General features: G+C 49.0%; 1 protein-coding gene across 9 annotated transcripts in view; it reads right to left on the minus strand.

Annotated features, from left to right (window-relative positions):
• The window catches only part of LOC118217999 (regulating synaptic membrane exocytosis protein 1-like), a 107,903-nt gene that overhangs the window by 40,186 nt on the left and 47,717 nt on the right, over positions 1-20,000 (minus strand). For 8 of the 9 annotated variants that reach the window (XM_035400289.1, XM_035400286.1, XM_035400290.1 and 5 more), the window contains 10 exons: positions 18,025-18,341; positions 14,584-15,449; positions 5,976-6,019; positions 5,133-5,243; positions 4,797-4,896; positions 4,514-4,637; positions 3,197-3,243; positions 2,439-2,554; positions 1,633-1,763; positions 227-398 (listed from right to left, as the gene is read on the minus strand). In XM_035400289.1, coding sequence (XP_035256180.1) covers positions 227-398; positions 1,633-1,763; positions 2,439-2,554; positions 3,197-3,243; positions 4,514-4,637; positions 4,797-4,896; positions 5,133-5,243; positions 5,976-6,019; positions 14,584-15,449; positions 18,025-18,341 — 2,028 coding nt within the window. The remainder of the gene's footprint in view (positions 1-226; positions 399-1,632; positions 1,764-2,438; positions 2,555-3,196; positions 3,244-4,513; positions 4,638-4,796; positions 4,897-5,132; positions 5,244-5,975; positions 6,020-14,583; positions 15,450-18,024; positions 18,342-20,000) is intronic. The other variant, XM_035400287.1, reaches the window with a different exon arrangement.

Below are 20,000 nucleotides of genomic sequence, written 5' to 3' on the forward strand. Positions count from 1 at the left end.
CTGTGATGCTTACAGTACCTCCCCCAGCCCAGCCCCGGCTGTGATGCGTACAGTACCTCCCCCAGCCCAGGCTGTGATGCGTACAGTACCTCCCCCAGCCCAGGCTGTGATGCGTACAGTACCTCCCCCAGGCCAGGCTGTGATGCGTACAGTACCTCCCCCAGCCCCGGCTGTGATGCGTACAGTACCTCCCCCAGCCCAGCCCCGGCTGTGATGCGTACAGTACCTCCCCCAGGAAGTCGCTCTCCTCCTCCTGCACGCGAGGCTGGTCCCACACGGTGATCTCCAGCATGCGCTCCCTGAAGTCCCGCCGGTGCACGTGGGAGTACAGGAAGGTCTGGTTCCATCGGGGCTCCGAGCTCTTCTTCACCGTTTTGGTCCTTCGTTTGCTCTTGTCACTGGGAGCCAAAAGACCGACGCCCACTTATAGTCATGTCCAATCGGAGGCACCAAATGTGACAGTCAAACACGTCAGACCTTTCCAGCCACACCGAAGGTACACCCCTAAAGGCTCAAAGACAAGTCCATTTCCCGACATGCCCAGTCACACAAGCTTCCAGAAACTGTCAGTCATGCCTAATTACAGACAGTAACCAATCAGGATCACTCCCAGAAAGAAGCACAGACACATCCTCTTAATCACACACAGGCACACAGGCTGACAGTAAAATCCGCACTCTGTCATGGCTGGGTAGAACCAGTAACAGACACGCCCACTTATGGGCACAACCAGTTAGAGACACGCCTGTATATGGACACGCCCAGTTATAGACACGCCTACTTATGGACACAACCAGTTAGAGACACGCCCACTTATAGACACACCCAGTTACAGACACACCTACTTATGGACACAACCAGTTACAGACACGCCTGTATATGGACATGCCCAGTTACAGACACGCCTACTTATGGACACAACCAGTTAGAGACACGCCTGTGGCAAACACGCCTGCCACAGGCCACCGAAGTAGCTTTCCTTGGGGCCCTCCGGCACAGAGACACAGGGAGAAGATGTTCAAGCAGTCCAGATTTATTTGCGAGGGTTTGGCAAGATCTTACAGCCAAAATGAGCAGGTGTAACACAGTCATGACCGAAGCTCCCTCGTGTGAGTGGGGATGGCAGATTTAACCTGTGCGCAGTGATTACCTCACTACGCACAGGTGCAGCCACTCCTGTTCCTGGGCCCAATTAACCTGGCCAATTATCTAATTCTTAACCAATTATCCAATTGGCCAGGTCTAATTAGCTTGACCCAGGGCAGGTGTGGCTGCTTAAACCAGCCATCCCCACACCACAACGCCCACTTATAGACACACCCAGTTACAGACACACCCACTTACGGACACAACCAGTTACAGACACACCCACTAATGGACACACCCAGTTACAGACACACCCACTCATGGACACACCCAGTTACAGACACACCCACTCAAGGACACACCCAGTTACAGACACACCCACTCATGGACACACCCAGTTACAGACACACCCACTCAAGGACACACCCAGTTACAGACACACCCACTCATGGACACACCCAGTTACAGACACACCCACTCAAGGACACACGCAGTTACAGACACACCCACTCATGGACACACCCAGTTACAGACACGCCCTCTCACCTCCTGTCGGGGAGGAAGTACATTTTCACGTAGGGGTTCCTGGGCCTCCCGTCCAGCCTGGGCGGCAGTTCTGTGGCCTGAAGCACGTTCACTATCAGCTGGTGTCCCACTTTATCATACCACAGCTTCACCTGGGAAAACATACCACAGCTTCACCTGCGAGAAACCATATCACAGCTTCACCTGGAAGAAACCAAACCACAGCTTCACCTGGAGGAAAACCATATCACAGCTTCACCTGGGAGAAACACCAAACCACAGCTTCACTTGGGAAAACCAAACCACAGTTTCACCTGGGAGAAACCATACTACAGCTTCACCTGGGAGAAACCATACCACAGCTTTACCTGGGAGAAACCATACAACAGCTTCACCTGGGGAAAACCATACTACAGCTTCACCTGGGGAAAACCATACTACAGCTTCACCTAGGAAAAACCAAACCACAGCTTCACCTGGGGGAAAACCATACTACAGCTTCACCTGGGAGAAACCATACCACATCTTCACCTGGAGGAAAACCATACAACAGCTTCACCTGGGGAAAACCATACTACAGCTTCACCTAGGAAAAACCATACCACATCTTCACCTGGAGGAAAACCATACAACAGCTTCACCTGGGGAAAACCATACTACAGCTTCACCTAGGAAAAACCAAACCACAGCTTCACCTGGGGGAAGACCATGCTACAGCTTCACCTGGGAGAAACCGAAGACGTTCTCTGCGATTGCTGAACTGAAGCAGAGCAGAAGCTGCTGCAGCACAGCCAGACCTGAGCACACAGAAGCGGGCCGGCCCTCACCGAGAGCTGTCCAGGGAGCACCTGGGGCGTGTCTCTCAGCGTCCCGGGACTCACGGGGGACATGACCGAAATGGCGGGCCGCTCCATCTTCTGGGACTCGAAAGAACTTGAACCTGCTCAAAGTCGAGAAGACAAGGGTGCTATCGTCAACATGTAACTGCTGGCCTGTGCCTAATGACCTCATAGTGCACAACCATCCTGGCAACGGCATTCAGATATGACATCAGGGGCTTCATTTGAGAAAGCTGCCCAAACTACCTACATCTCAAAGACTCACAATGCTCAAAGATTTACCTTTACTAAAACATGCAGCCAACACCTTTAACCAACCCAGAAAACAGCAGTGAAACGAAGACTTAGTGCTCTGGCACTAAGTCCATTGAATAACTAACTGAAGAAAGTACTGCTTTTTAAAATTATACAATAGATTTATTAATATCACGAACAACTAAATATATTATGAGCTGATTTAAGTAGTATAGTTCTTAAATTCCTTCCTCAAAAGTCCAAAAAAGTGCCTCTTTGAATTTTGATTATTTCATTTTATTCATCTTTATTCATCATGGACTGTAAACAAAACAAATATATTTGCAATAAACAAATATTTTATTGAAATGATCAGCTGTAAGCTACATACCACAGTTCCCTGTTTACCATACTGTAATAAGCCATTTCTATACCCGCTCTTCGATCATATACACACACAGTCCACAGGTAAGGCCAAGGGAAAAGGTAACCAGGTCAACATTAATACTTACTAGATTCTAATGGAGGGTGGGATGTTTCTGGAATTCTTGGAATATCTCTACAAAAAAATTCCAGCAGATTTTTAACACAAAGTAGTTCAAAGGTAAAACTTTAGCATCAGTGCAACGCTCCAGGCTTTGGCTCAATACAATGTCAGCTCAGAAAATAAATTTCACTTCATTTATTGAATAGCAAAATGTCCAAACAAATGTTCTCTGAGTATTCTTTTGATTCATGAGTTTCATTGCGGTTCATTTCCTGGACTGACCTAACTGAACTGGAATTTTCCCCCTCACATACACAGACACACTCACAGATGCACACACAGACGCACACCCCCTCACACACACGGACACACAACAGATGCACACACAGACACACACCCCCTCACATACACGGACGCACACACAGATGCACACACAGACACACACACAGATGCACACACAGATGCACACACAGATGCACAACCCCACACACACACAGATGCACACACAGACGCACACCCCCTTCACACACACACAGATGCACACACACAGACACACACCCTCTCACACACATAGGTACACACACACACACACACACACATAGAAACAGACACACACACAGACGCACACAGAGACACACACATACATGCACACACAGGCGTCCACACAGACGAGCACACAGACACACACACACACAAATACACACACAGACACACACACTAAATGGGACACAAGGAGTCCAGGAGCAGTGCTGAATTTTGCTTGAGGGGGGTTGGGGGGGGGGGTCAGTCTGTTTGGACATGAAAGGGGGGGGGTGTTCTTTTCCTTCAGTACTCTCAGACAGGCCAGCTCAAAGAGAGGAGAGTAGGCTCCAGGGATGAATAAAAGGTACCATGCGATAGCTCCCTCGTGTGCTTTACTGTCTGAACGGCTTCATACTCCCTACACAGGAAGTTTAAAATAAATCAATGAATACATCTTTTAAACAACAGGAAACCGCAGATGAAGATGAACACACATAATGAAAGGTATAGAGATCAAAGCCAATGGTAAGAGCTCAAAAAAGTTCCAAAATTGTCTCCCGCCAGAATCTGAGTCGAGTGACATTAAAGTGTTCTGAGAGCCCATTGGCTGCAGCGTAACAGGGCGCTGTCAGGAACGAATGGAACGCAAGGCAACACAACGCATGGAGCACAACACCCTCCCCGCTGACCTCAACAACAACTGCCCACTTCATCACAAAATGCCTTGTGGTCTGCTCTTACATATTATGGCTGCAAAAAAAAACTTCTGGTATGATTTATATATCCAAACTAACAGAGGACATAACCATTCCACACTTACCCAATGGGCCTTGAAACAACTAATTCGACTTGAGGTTCTGTTTTGGATTCCAAAATGATGTTATAAACTTCTTTCTTGGTTGCGCCCGGCAACGCTTTCCCATTCCACTGCAGGACCTCATCACCTGGGAACGGAACCATGAAGAGACATGTCGTGGCACATTCTGCTTCCCGGTCGCCACGGCGAGAGCAGCATACCGGTCTCATTGCATAACGGCGACAAGCATTTAACTTTTTTTTAATGCAGTTTGACACGAGTCTTAGAGCTTTCCCAGAGCACGCACCTGCCCGCAAGTGACCCACGACGTCAGCGAGGCTGCCCTTTTTCACTTTGGTGATGAAAGCCCCCAGTCTCCCCGTCTCCGTGACCTTTCCCCCCACAACCTGGGAAGCCACACAACAGCGTCAGCACACAGGTCAGCCAGTGATGTCACTGACCGCATCACCCTGCCAGGAAACCCACTTTTTTTTCTTTTTTTTTTTCCTTTTGTTTTGTTTAGACGTACTGTGATGTCACAAAGCACATTCCAGCAGTAGAGCTAACGCAGAGAGGTGAGTGGTGGAAAGTGGAGAGCTGGCTGGGGCAGCAGTGCCATGTAAATGCTAATTCACACATTCACCTTTAGCCCCAGAAGTGCTCCAGCTTCTTTGGGCATCACGGACCTCTTGCTCAGAGTGATTCGTCCAATTAAATGATCCCCTTCCTTGGACGGTTGCCATGTGACAGGATGCTAGAGAGCAGAGCAGTGATACAATCCCATCAGTGCAAGAACCATCTGATTACAAATAACCCTCATCCACCCCTCAAATTCTGCTCTGTAATCTCACCAGTCCAACACAAACACACACGATCATTTTCTTAATACTTCTTAACACCGCAGTGGTGAAGGATATATAAATATAATGTTTGGAAAAAAATATATATTTTTTTATTGATTTGGCTCTGTACTCCACAATTTTAGATTTGTAATCACACAATCACATGTGGTTAAAGTGCACATTCACAGCTTTTATTATTTAATTTTCTAGGCCTACCAGACTCTTTGTGATTTCTAAGCTCACCAGTGCTCTCTTTCTTCTTGATAATGTTCCAAACTGTTGACTTTGGAAAACCTTACATAAAAGTGATGTTTCCGTTTTGATAAGAAGAAACAGAAAAACGTTTGAATATGAATATACAGACATACACAAATATATTCCAAAATCAAAGTATTTTCATTTTTTCTTATGAAAACTGAAACATCACTTTTACAAAAGGTTAAGAATATCTTCAATAAAATTCACCAAAAAAAAAACAAACAAACAAAACGTTGTCAGCTATCTCACGACCAAGCCAACGTCTTCCTGAATGGGACGTCCTGACTGCGGCGAAAGTGCTCTCGCTCAGTATAAGAGGACACACACTCCTCTTTCACGAATAGTCAAAAACTCAAAAGAGTTGAAGGGATGAATGTCTCACTTACATGCCAGACGGTGGGGTCCAGGGGACAGGGGCACTCCCAGTCACCTGCAGGAGAGAGAGAGAGAGTGAGAGAGAGAGAGAGAGAGAGAGAGAGAGTAAGCAGAGAGTGAGAGAGAGAGTGAGCAAAGAGTCAGAGCAAGAGAGTGAAAGGAGAGAGAGAAAGCGAGTGAAAGGAGAGAGAGAGAGTGAAAGAAGAGAGAGAAAGTGAGTGAAAGGAGAGAGAGAAAGTGAGTGAAAGGAGAGAGAGAGTGAAAGGAGAGAGAGAAAGCGAGTGAAAGGAGAGAGAGAAAGCGAGCGAACGGAGAGAGAGAAAGTGAGTGAAAGGAGAGAGAGAGTGAAAGGAGAGAGAGAAAGCGAGTGAAAGGAGAGAGAGAAAGCGAGTGAACGGAGAGAGAGAAAGCGAGTGAAAGGAGAGAGACAGTGAGCGGAGCAGGCAGAAGCCGGAGCATAAACAGAGCATCGCTGCCCGGCCTCTTGTTTACACAAGGCAGATGGCACCAGACCCACATTAGTACAGCTCCGTTTACACAAGCAGGCCTGAGGTTTATTGAATATTTTCTATTTTTAAAAGGAGAAATGCTGGCAAGCTGTTTCACATCCCGTCCGAGGTCCCGTGAGTTTTAGGGGAGTGAGGGTCGTGTGTTGTTTAGACGGAGGGTGGGCGTGGGGGGGCTCAAGGGGAGGGGCTACATGCCTGAACAGGCCTGCCCGTCTGATGACACTCTCCATGGCACAGGCGGCGTTCACTCTGGAGCTGTTCTGCCGCCGAGCCGCGTTGCGTAGAGCAGGGCTCCCTCACAAACAGGCCTGCGGCCATTACGCACCCAACATCGATCCCGTAGGCGAACATCGATCCCATGGGCTAAACATCGATCCCGCAGGTGAACATCGATCCCATGGGCTAAATATCGATCCCGCAGGGGAACATAGATCCCATGGGCTAAACATCGATACCGCAGGCGAACATCGATCCCATGGGCTAAATATCGATCCCGCAGGGGAACATAGATCCCATGGGCTAAACATCGATACCGCAGGCGAACATCGATCCCATGGGCTAAATATCGATCCCGCAGGTGAACATCAATCCTATGGGCTAAACATCGATACCGCAGGCGAACATCGATCCCATGGGCTAAACATCGATCCCGCAGGTGAACATCAATCCTATGGGCTAAACATCGATACCGCAGGCGAACAGAGATACCGCGGGCTAAACATCGATCCCGCAGGTGAACATCGATCGCATGGGCTAAACATCGATACCACGGGTGAACAGAGATCCCATGGGCTAAACATCGATACCACGGGTGAACAGAGATCCCATGGGCTAAACATCGATCCCGCAGGTGAACATCAATCCTATGGGCTAAACATCGAGCCCGCAGGCGAACATCGATCACATGGGCTAAACATCGATCCCGCAGGTGAACATCGATCCCACGGGCTAAACATCGATACCGCAGGCGAACATCGATCCCATGGGTTAAACAGAGATACCATGGGCTAAACATCGATCCCGCAGGCAAACATCGATCTCCTGCGGGCTAACGGTCCCAATGCCAAATCCTCACATCCAATCACGGGTTTGTCAGGATTGGATGAATTCCTGTACTTTTTTCTCTGAAGATGTGAGCGGAGAGCCTGTCTGTGATCTCCACACTGCTACTGAGAAAGGCAACCGCCACCACGGAACAACACCGACTCAAATCACTGCAACAGATCCAGCCAAAAAAAGTTTCATCAATAAATTTAAGCTTTTGGGAGCCAAATTCTGGTGCCACGTTTCTTTTCAATCTCATCACGGGATCTGAAAATATCAACAGTACTGAGCAAAATGTGTGTTCTGGGAGTCCCACAGGACGTCTGAACCCTGGAGTAAGATGTGGGACTTAGATGTCAGCCCGACACTGATCAGAACAATATCAGACTGAGCTGCGTGGAATCCACAGTGTCTGAGGCTAGTACTGTAACATGGGCATGTAGTATACGAACTCCAGAACACATAATAATGAGAACAGGCCATTCAGCACATCTAGCACATTTGCCTACAAAGTATTCAGCAATGTGTTAACCCTGGACTTCAGGACCACACCCTTGTGACATGATCTAGCAAAGCATGCTGGTCCAGGCATTGACAACTCTCTGTGTAAAATACTTCCACACTTCTGCAGAATTTACCTTCAGATCATTTCCTGCAGTGTAAAAAAAAGTTCAGAATTCTCAGTATTTCAAGACACTAATTTGCTTCACTAACTTCTTTTGTTTTGACCATAACTTTAGAATTTTGATTTCAAGTTATGCATAACAACTCAATGTTCAAGTTTTTAACACAGTTTCATAACAATAAAATGTAAGTCTTCTGAACAAAGCAACTAATGAATTTTAGTTAGCATAATCACTTAAAAATCTAAGTTAAGCTCAAAACTCAAAAATCTACTGAAGAAATTGCCTTGAGATTTTTTGGTTGACTTTTATGTTTTTACAGTGAGCTATATCGTTCATTAGGAGAGGAAGCTCTCTCCTGAACAAAGCTTCAGCAGTAGCCTCCACTCTCGTACTCATAAACGCTAAAGAATAAAAGCATGTTTTGAGCCTGGACTTGAAGGAATCAATGGAGGTGGCAGATCTAATTGAGAGGGGGATGCTGTTCCATAGTCTAGGGGCTGCAGCAGCAAAGGCGCGGTCACCCCTGAGCTTAAGTTTAGATCGTGGGACAGCCAGGAGCCCCAAGTCAGACAACCTGAGGGACCTGGAGGTGGAGTAAGGGGTTAAAGGATCTGAGATGTACGAGGGAGCCTGCCCATTTAGGGCTTTAAAGACAGACCGGAGAACCTTGAAATCAATTCTGAACCGCACTGGTAGCCAGTGAAGAGAGGCCAGAATGGGGCTAATATGGTCCCTCTTCTGGGTACCCATCAGGAGCCTGGCTGGACCAGTTGCAGGTGGGACCGGGACGACTGACTAATCCTAGTAAACAGGGAATTGCAATAGTCTAAGCGGGAGGATATGAAGGCATGGATGACTCAAGATTTTTGAATGAGAGGAAAGACTTGATTATGGCAATAGTACGAAGCTGGAAGAAACTGGCTTTTACTACTGCATTGACCTGCTTGTCAAATTTAAAGGCGGAGTCAAATATCACACCAAGGTTTTGACATAGCGTTTGATTACCAGGCTGCTGGTAATCAGTTTGATGGAGTCGGGGGGGCCAAATAGGACCGCGCTGTACGGAGGGAGGCCCGTTCCGGAAGCAGAACTGACCACGCTGTACGCAGGCCCAATCCGGACACAGAACAGACCGCGCTGTATGGAGGCCCAATCCGGACACAGAACAGACCGCGCTGTACGGAGGCCTAATCCGGACACAGAACAGACCGCGCTGTATGGAGGCCCAGTCTGGACGCAGAACAGACCGCGCTGTATGGAGGCCCAGTCCAGACGCAGAACGGACCGTCAAGTCAAGTCAAATTTATTTATAAAGCACATTTAAAAACAACCCACGTTGACCAAAGTGTTGTACAAACCAGAACAGGCAAGTAAAATCACAAAAAAAGAGACTAAAAACAAAAACACCCACATAAGCATCAATACACACAGCGAATAGGCACAAATCTACAAATCACAGGCATAGGCACAAATCTACTAATCACAGGCATAGGCACAAATCTACAAATCACAGGCATAGGCACAAATCAAACCACATCAGGAAGATCCAAACGCTAAAGAATAAAAGCATGTTTTGAGCCTGGACTTGAAGGAATCAATGGAGGGGGCAGATCTAATTGAGAGGGGGATGCTGTTCCATAGTCTAGGGGCTGCAGCAGCAAAGGCGCGGTCACCCCTGAGCTTAAGTTTAGATCGTGGGACAGCCAGGAGCCCCAAGTCAGACAACCTGAGGGACCTGGAGGTGGAGTAAGGGGTTAAAGGATCTGAGATGTACGAGGGAGCCTGCCCATTTAGGGCTTTAAAGACAGACCGGAGAACCTTGAAATCAATTCTGAACCGCACTGGTAGCCAGTGAAGAGAGGCCAGAATGGGGCTAATATGGTCCCTCGTCTGGGTACCCATCAGGAGCCTGGCTGGACCAGTTGCAGGTGGGACCGGGACGACTGACTAATCCTAGTAAACAGGGAATTGTAATAGTCTAAGCGGGAAGATATGAAGGCATGGATGACTCTCAAGATTTTTGAATGAGAGGAAAGACTTGATTATGGCAATAGTACGAAGCTGGAAGAAACTGGCTTTTACTACTGCATTGACCTGCTTGTCAAATTTAAAGGCGGAGTCAAATATCACACCAAGGTTTTGACATAGGGTTTGATTACCAGGCTGCTGGTAATCAATCTGATGGAGTCGGGGGGGCCAAATAGGACAGCGCTGTACAGAGGGAGGCCCGTTCCGGACGCAGAACAGACCGCGCTGTACGGAGGCCCAATCCGGACGCAGAACAGACCGCGCTGTATGGAGGCCCAATCCGGACGCAGAACAGACCGCGCTGTGTGGAGGCCCAATCCGGACGCAGAACAGACAGCGCTGTATGGAGGCCCAGTCTGGACGCAGAACAGACCGCGCTGTATGGAGGCCCAGTCCAGACGCAGAACGGACCGTCAAGTCAAGTCAAATTTATTTATAAAGCACATTTAAAAACAACCCACGTTGACCAAAGTGTTGTACAAACCAGAACAGGCAAGTAAAATCACAAAAAAAGAGACTAAAAACAAAAACACCCACATAAGCATCAATACACACAGCGAATAGGCACAAATCTACAAATCACAGGCATAGGCACAAATCTACTAATCACAGGCATAGGCACAAATCTACTAATCACAGGCATAGGCACAGATCAAACCACATCAGGAAGATCCAAACGCTAAAGAATAAAAGCATGTTTTGAGCCTGGACTTGAAGGAATCAATGGAGGGGGCAGATCTAATTGAGAGGGGGATGCTGTTCCATAGTCTAGGGGCTGCAGCAGCAAAGGCGCGGTCACCCCTGAGCTTAAGTTTAGATCGTGGGACAGCCAGGAGCCCCAAGTCAGACAACCTGAGGGACCTGGAGGTGGAGTAAGGGGTTAAAGGATCTGAGATGTACGAGGGAGCCTGCCCATTTAGGGCTTTAAAGACAGACCGGAGAACCTTGAAATCAATTCTGAACCGCACTGGTAGCCAGTGAAGAGAGGCCAGAATGGGGCTAATATGGTCCCTCTTCTGGGTACCCATCAGGAGCCTGGCTGGGCCAGTTGCAGGTGGGACCGGGACGACTGACTAATCCTAGTAAACAGGGAATTGCAATAGTCTAAGCGGGAGGATATGAAGGCATGGATGACTCAAGATTTTTGAATGAGAGGAAAGACTTGATTATGGCAATAGTACGAAGCTGGAAGAAACTGGCTTTTACTACTGCATTGACCTGCTTGTCAAATTTAAAGGCGGAGTCAAATATCACACCAAGGTTTTGACATAGCGTTTGATTACCAGGCTGCTGGTAATCAGTTTGATGGAGTCGGGGGGGCCAAATAGGACCGCGCTGTACGGAGGGAGGCCCGTTCCGGAAGCAGAACTGACCACGCTGTACGCAGGCCCAATCCGGACACAGAACAGACCGCGCTGTATGGAGGCCCAATCCGGACACAGAACAGACCGCGCTGTACGGAGGCCTAATCCGGACACAGAACAGACCGCGCTGTATGGAGGCCCAATCCGGACACAGAACAGACCGCGCTGTATGGAGGCCCAATCCGGACACAGAACAGACCGCGCTGTATGGAGGCCCAATCCGGACACAGAACAGACCGCGCTGTATGGAGGCCTAATCCGGACACAGAACAGACCGCGCTGTATGGAGGCCTAATCCGGACACAGAACAGACCGCGCTGTACGGAGGCCCAGCTGTAAAGAACAGACCGCGCCGTACTGAGCCCTGTTCAGGACGCACCCGTCTCCTTAAACAGCGCCCGTGGCTCTAAAATGGAAGCGGTGGTCAAATAAAACTCACTTCAGCTTCAACATTTAACCAGCTGCCCAATAAACTGCCTTCAGCTTCAACATTCAACCAGCTGCCCAATAAACTCACTTCAGCTTCAACATTCAACCAGCTGCCCAATAGACTGACTTCAGCTTCAACATTCAATCAGCTGCCCAATAAGCTCACTTCAGCTTCAACATTCAACCAGCTGCCCAATAGACTGACTTCAGCTTCAACATTCAACCAGCTGCCCAATAAACTCACTTCAGCTTCAACATTCAACCAGCTGCCCAATAAACTCACTTCAGCTTCAACATTCAACCAGCAGCCCAATAAGCTCACTGCAGCTTCAACATTCAACCAGCTGCCCAATAAACTCACTTCAGCTTCAACATTCAACCAGCTGCCCAATAAACTCACTTCAGCTTCAACATTCAACCAGCTGCCCAATAAACTCACTTCAGCTTCAACATTCAACCAGCTGCCCAATAAACTCACTTCAGCATTTGACATACCTCAAAGTCAACTGATGTCGCCCAGGGAAACAACATCCATCCTTTACATGGACAGTTGCTGAATGTGGGGGTGAAATACCAGCCCAACCTGATGACAAGGCTACTCAACAGATAATTATTCAGGTCAGTCACATACATATAATACAGTAATAACGACATGTCAGTAATATTGAATCCTATACAGTATATATAAATACTTTTAAAAGCATCGTGGTGTGTCATTACAAGGAATCCTCTTTTTAAATTGCTCGGTCTCTGAGGTCTGTTGAACAAACTTTCCGCTGCAATTCCAAAACATGAATGCTCAACTAAACTTAGCAAAGCAGGGACCGCGGGCTCATCAAAGACCACACAGATGGGCTCTCCGCACAGCTTGTGTCTGCTTCAGTAATCTGCGTTCTTACCAAACTAAACCTGACATCTGTGACACAGACACAAGACTGCAAACGCGCACCCAGGGGACCGAGGAAAGTATTCCTGTTCGCTACCTGGCAGAACACCACGCTTGGACCATCTTCATTTTAATCATCTAAGTGCTCAGTGAAGGTTAAGCAAGGTCAAATCTGAATACTATATATATGCGATGGAGGGGCGGGGCAGGTTTATTAAAAAAATGTACTGTTCCAAAACCCCAGCATATTTTAGTAATGTTTTGGCTTTTTCCGCTACAGCAACCAGATAGATATCTGAGTGTTTGATCCACCTTACAGGTTACAGGTACTATCATGTAGAAAATGTTATTAGATAATAGATTTGCATGGTTACACTTCATTTGTTTAACCTGAATACATTCAGAGACATTGATATGCACAAAAACAAGTAAGGGTTTAATCTATATGAATGCCCATTGGTCTTATACCCATAGTTTATGTTAAGTCAGTGGCACATAACCAGTGCATTTACTTAGCATACAATGCATTTACTTGGAACACAAAGTTTTTGGCCATTCTTAAGAGCATCACACTCTTAAAACACGGGGAAAATAGTCTGAACAAACACAGCAAACTCATAAATCACTATTTAAAAAGTCAAAAGTGAATATTTCTAATTACTTGTCCCCTCTAATAGCAGGCAATATGACCTAATCTTTTTCTCACAGCCTTCAGAATCTGAAGCAACAATATTTAATCGAATCATCGCAATCAGCCAACAGGTGACCACATTAAAAATCTGGAAAATATTGCATCACAGTCAAGAAATCGAATATTCCAGAAAAATTACTGCCACACGTATACACGCGTATCATTCTACAGCGTCAAAATCCCTGCCATTGTCATGATATATCTCAGCGGTAAACAGGCCACTTACCTATAGACTAAATCCAATCCCCTGCTGTGGTAAGTGTGTATAACGTAGCTGCAGTGAGGAGAACGTTTCCCCTAGACTGAGCCAGCACTGCTCAGGCTGGTATTTACATTACAACTTAGTGGTAATGTACTAGCCTTTTAAGTCTGTGTTTAGCAACTCTGCCTGCTCAAGCAGGAGACCACTGAGTTCCTCGCCTCCCATTGGCCCATCTGCTGTGATGTCACAAGGCACACCTCTCTCTTACTTAGTGATTCAGCAATGCTGGCTCTCAGGCTCCCAGGCACAGTTCCCTATTTCCATAGTGCAGGCTTGTTCTCCTGGCTATAGGGCCCAGGCGGCTGTGGGGCCAAGCGCCTTAACCAGGTGAACCAATCAGAAGCCCGGGCTCTGAGGCACCTTAACCAGGCCAGCCAATCAAAAGCCCAGGCTCTGCGGCACCTTAACCAGGCCAGCCAATCAGAAGCCGTGGCTCTGTAGCACCTTAAGCAGGCCAGCCATTCAGAAGCTCAGGCTTTGTGACACCTTAACCAGGCCAGCCAATCAGAAGCTCAGGCTCTGTGCTTCTACCTGTAGGACTGAGAGAAAGGCTAGATTGTATTCTGTATCACTGAGAAGGATGTAATACAGGTGGGGTAAGGGGTAAAATATATGTACTTTGTTATTGTATGCCACTGAAGTCTGTTATTGTAGCATTTTCTGCTTCTGAGACACTCCCAATGGCAGGGTCTCAGTGCTAACAGAAGAGGCTAGCTGTGTCCCTGGCAGAGTAAGGGCTAAATGAGCGCGTGAGGGGCGCTCGGTCCCGGCGGCGCTCACCTTTCTCGCTGACGCTCTCGATCTCCACGTCCTCGCAGCTGCTGTACTCGGGCGTGGACCCGCCCTCCTCCTCCGAGCTGCTGACCGACACCTGCCGCTTGCCGACCCCGCGCTTGGTCTTGTAGGGGCGGGGCGGCGGCGGGCGCAGCGACTCCGACTGGTCGGAGCTGAGCGAGTCGTTGCGCAGCATGTTCTCGGTCTTCTCCCGCTTGGCCTTGCGCAGGGCGGGGGCGGAGCCGGGCTCCAGGTGGCTCTGCGGCCTCCTCCGCCAGTCCTGCGCGTCCCTGAGGTCGGCCGGCTCGGCCGCGGGGCCGGCCCGGGGCGCCGGGGCCTGGGGGTCCTGGTTCTGGTTCTGGTTCTTGTTCTGGTTCTGGTTCGGCGGGGGGCCCCCCTGCACCCCTCCTCCCCCCACGGTCCTGTCGCTGGAATAGGAGCGCCGGTTCTCCGGCGGAGCCTGGCGCTCCCCCTCCGCCCCCCGCCTGCTGGTCCGGTTCTCCGGCGGGCCCCTTGGCTCCCCCGGGGCGGGGGGCCCCCCGGTCTTGCCGTGCGCCCGGCGGTCCTGCTCCTCGGGCAGCGGCTTTCCCGGGCAGCGCGAAAGGTTGGGGTCGCTACGGTAACGCTCCCGCCTCCGCTCGTCCTGCGCCCCCGCGTCCCCCTCGCTCGTCCAGGGCTCCGCCCCCTGGCCCGGGACCGCGCCCGCCCGCGGGTCGGGGTACTCCTGCGACCGCACCTTGGTCAGCCGGCGGTTCTCCCGCCGCTCCCCGCCGTCCCGCGCGTCCGACGCCTGAGACTGCGGCTTCGCCCGCGCCCGCTCGCCCTGCAATCCCAGCAGCCCGCTGTGATCCGGCACCGACAGAGGCCTCCTCCTGAGGGCAGGGGTCACAGGTAGGAATTAGGCAGAGTACTGATGAAGAGCACGTCTGTGTTACTGCCCCAGATACAACCTCTCATAGGAATTCAGAGTAGTGATGAATTTATTACAAGAATTTATTACAAGACATTTAATTTATTTAGCAGACGCTTTATTTAGCAGACGTACAATAGGTGCATACCAAAGGTCATCGGAACAACTACAAAACACAGGTCCGATAAGGTACAATACTAATTTTGTAGCAGTTATTCATAGCCATGAATGCATTAAGTCCAGTTCACACAGTAAGCATAGGCTAGGTCAGAGAGTAAGGTTAAGTCAAACTAAGAGGCATAGCAACAAGCTACAACATCAAGATAATGATACAAGCGCAATATAAGCGCTGGATGGAGGTACATGTAATACAAACGTGGTACAGGAGGTACACGTGTAGCATGAAAGTGCTACAAGAGAATTTATGAACTCTTGCAACTACCACAGTTCCATATGCAAAGAAGAAAACAAAACAGAAAGTGAATTAAGGGAGCCTGGCAGCAGGAAACACACCTGACTGGACTGAGGAGAGCAACACGCTCATCTCACTGAGGAGAGCAACACGCTCATCTCACTGAGGAGAGCAACACACCCATCTCACTGAGGAGAGCAACACACTCATCTCACTGAGGAAAGCAACACGCTCATCTCACTGAGGAAAGCAACACGCTCATCTCACCGAGGAGAGCAACACGCTCATCTCACTGAGGAGAGCAACACGCTCATCTCACTGAGGAAAGCAACACACCCATCTCACTGAGGAGAGCAACACGCTCATCTCACTGAGGAGAGCAACACACTCATCTCACTGAGGAAGGCAACACACCCATCTCACTGAGGAGAGCAACACACCCATCTCACTGAGGAGAGCAACACACCCATCTCACTGAGGAGAGCAACACACCCATCTCACTGAGGAGAGCAACACACTCATCTCACTGAGGAGAGCAACACACCCATCTCACTGAGGAGAGCAACACGCTCATCTCACTGAGAAGAGCAACACACTCATCTCACTGAGGAGAGCGACACACTCATCTCACTGAGGAGAGCAACACGCTCATCTCACTGAGGAGAGCAACACGCTCATCTCACTGAGGAGAGCAACACACCCATCTCACTGAGGAGAGCAACACGCTCATCTCACTGAGGAGAGCAACACACTCATCTCACTGAGGAAGGCAACACACCCATCTCACTGAGGAGAGCAACACACCCATCTCACTGAGGAGAGCAACACACTCATCTCACTGAGGAGAGCAACACACCCATCTCACTGAGGAGAGCAACACACCCATCTCACTGAGGAGAGCAACACACTCATCTCACTGAGGAGAGCAACACGCTCATCTCACTGAGGAGAGCAACACACTCATCTCACTGAGGAGAGCAACACACTCATCTCACTGAGGAAGGCAACACACCCATCTCACTGAGGAGAGCAACACACCCATCTCACTGAGGAGAGCAACACACTCATCTCACTGAGGAGAGCAACACACCCATCTCACTGAGGAGAGCAACACACCCATCTCACTGAGGAGAGCAACACACTCATCTCACTGATGAGAGCAACACGCTCATCTCACTGAGGAGAGCAACACACTCATCTCACTGAGGAGAGCAACACACTCATCTCACTGAGGAGAGCAACACACCCATCTCACTGAGGAGAGCAACACACCCATCTCACTGAGGAGAGCAACACACTCATCTCACTGAGGAGAGCAACACACTCATCTCACTGAGGAAGGCAACACACCCATCTCACTGAGGAGAGCAACACACCCATCTCACTGAGGAGAGCAACACACCCATCTCACTGAGGAGAGCAACACACCCATCTCACTGAGGAGAGCGACACACTCATCTCACTGAGGAGAGCAACACACCCATCTCACTGAGGAGAGCAACACACTCATCTCACTGAGGAGAGCAACACGCTCATCTCACTGAGGAGAGCAACACACTCATCTCACTGAGGAAGGCAACACACCCATCTCACTGAGGAGAGCAACACACCCATCTCACTGAGGAGAGCAACACACCCATCTCACTGAGGAGAGCGACACACTCATCTCACTGAGGAGAGCAACACACCCATCTCACTGAGGAGAGCAACACACTCATCAAGAGGGATAAAGAAAATCATTTAAACTGTAATCATATATAGTACTGCCAGCTGAAAATAGAAAATCTCAATAAGAGATTCGGTAAGAAAAAGCACCAAAAAAATCTTCTAATCTAATCTAAATATAAATCTGAACTTCAGACTAAATTGAATAATGCTTGAAGGAAATATCTTTAGCCTATCTGATTGGCTCGACAGCAGTTACCTCTGATGTTAAATGTGACTGAGTGTGTTCAGGTCTGAGAGAGCGAGGTTTATGGCTAAAATGGCCACGCAGGATCACCAGTGAATGCACACTGATGAGGCTCATTGCTCTCCCCTACTGCTGATGGCAGTGGAGGAACACACCTTCCCTGTGTGGGGCGGTGCCACCACCTCCGCCCCAACCCCCCACCCCGGCCCTCACCTCTCCCGTGGGGGTTCACTGCGGGACCGTAATGGCGGGGCCTCCGTCTTCCCTGGGGCGGGGCCCGTGGAGGGGGTGGTCTGGGGGCCGTCCTGAGTGGCGGGGGCGGGGGCGGAGCCGGAGCCGGGCGGGGCCTGGGAGCGGGACCGCGCCTTCTTGTCCCGGTCGGCGCCGGTGCACATGGCGGGGTCGCTCACGGCCGCGCCCAGACCGGGCCCTGTCCCGCCCCGCCCTGTCACGCCCCGCCCCGGAAGCCACTCCCCCGATTTGGTCATGATGTCCTGCTGCTTACGGCACAGGTTGCAAACCCACATCACCTGGGAGGAGAGAACAGACAGACAGACAGACAGGTGGCAGACAAACAGACAGACAGATAAAGAGGAGTGAGGTCATCTGAAAAGAAACATCACTGCGTCTCAAACCCTATAAATAACGAAAAAGAAGGGTGACTTTGAACAAAGGCTACAGCCACAGCTACAGTAAATATAAAGATTATTAGAGGAAGGTCTTACAATGTTCTTTTGCTTACTCTGTTTGTCTACACCTCAACACTTTCGATGTGAGTTTCTTTCCTTTCTTACTAGAGTATTTCAGTTTGAAATATTTACACAGAAAGAACTGAAATTAAACCCATAGCTCTTTTTGACTCATGACTGTAAGATTTCGTGAAAATGTGTTAATACCCACAGTTAACCTGCGGTATACACCAGACTCCAGGCAAAGCTCTTCTGACACCTGTCGGCATAGTAACACTTTCTGGATCATATACACTCATATTAATGTTAAACTTGTGTTAAAACACTTCAAACAATCCAGAGAATACCAGCATTCAGTGTTGCCTACAATCCGAGCAATAGAAGAGAAAGACCCTCGGATATGAACGTACAGTGAAGACAATGAGAGATGTTGGCTTCCAGCCGTTAGCCCTGTTAGCTATTCAGGCCAGGCAGACAGTGTTTACAGAAACAGAGCAGGAAGTCATGTTAAACAGATATAACCTCGTTCTGCAGAGATGCATCTCTGCAGAAGAGGAGAGCACAGATGTGCCACCCACCCAGGCCGGTGGGGTGCGTGGGACAGCCTGAAATCTGTTTCACAAGCACTTAAGGAGATAGGGACAGGAGCCACACACTCGCCTCTGTTCAGCAGATGCTGCAGATTCAGAGACAGATGTGGAACGAACCGACAGGTGGCATCTCTCTCTCTCTCTCTCTCTCTCTCTCTCTCCCTCTCTCTCTCTCTGCCTCTCCCTCTCTCTCTGTCTCTCTCAACATGACAGGGTGCAGAAAACCATTCAGAAGCAGAAATCCCATCATTAAAACAACGGACTGCAAAATATCCTGACAAAAGCATTACCTGTGCTATTTATCAAACCCACTCTCTAGTTTCTCATCACCGAAAATTAATTCCAAACCGTTCCTTTTCCAGGTGGCACAGAACACTTCCAAAAACACCTTGGCGCATTCCAGGGTCTTTTTTCCTTTCTTCCCCCTCCCCTTTTCCGCTCTTCCAGATTGGTTTTTGTAGGGCAGAAAAAAATAAGATCAAGATATCAGCGCCAGCCCGTCAGGAACCCGCGATTAAGTCCCACACATTGCGCGTGCCGCTTTAACCGTACCGACACATCCCTTGCATGCGCCCGGTGAAGCCAGCTCACTGATCTCACACACAGATGGCTGCTGCGTCGAAAACGCCAACAAAACCTCCACTGGCCTAATTCGAATGTTCTGGAACCAGACACTTCAGTCTGGAAGTTGCTGCTCTCTAGAATATAATTTTAAACATTTATTCAAACATTGGACTGTAAGTGTGGGTATTGCTCAACTTATATTTCTGTCCAAATATAGATCTAAAGCAAACACTCAGTAGCCTACCACTTATTTTTATTATTTATATCAATCATACATTACAGCTTCAGCTTCGAGCTGCATAACGGGAAGGCACATACCAACGTTTGGCCCGTGAAGCCCATATAT

Source organism: Anguilla anguilla, chromosome 18 (assembly GCF_013347855.1).
Source record: "Anguilla anguilla isolate fAngAng1 chromosome 18, fAngAng1.pri, whole genome shotgun sequence".
Lineage (NCBI taxonomy): Eukaryota > Metazoa > Chordata > Actinopteri > Anguilliformes > Anguillidae > Anguilla > Anguilla anguilla.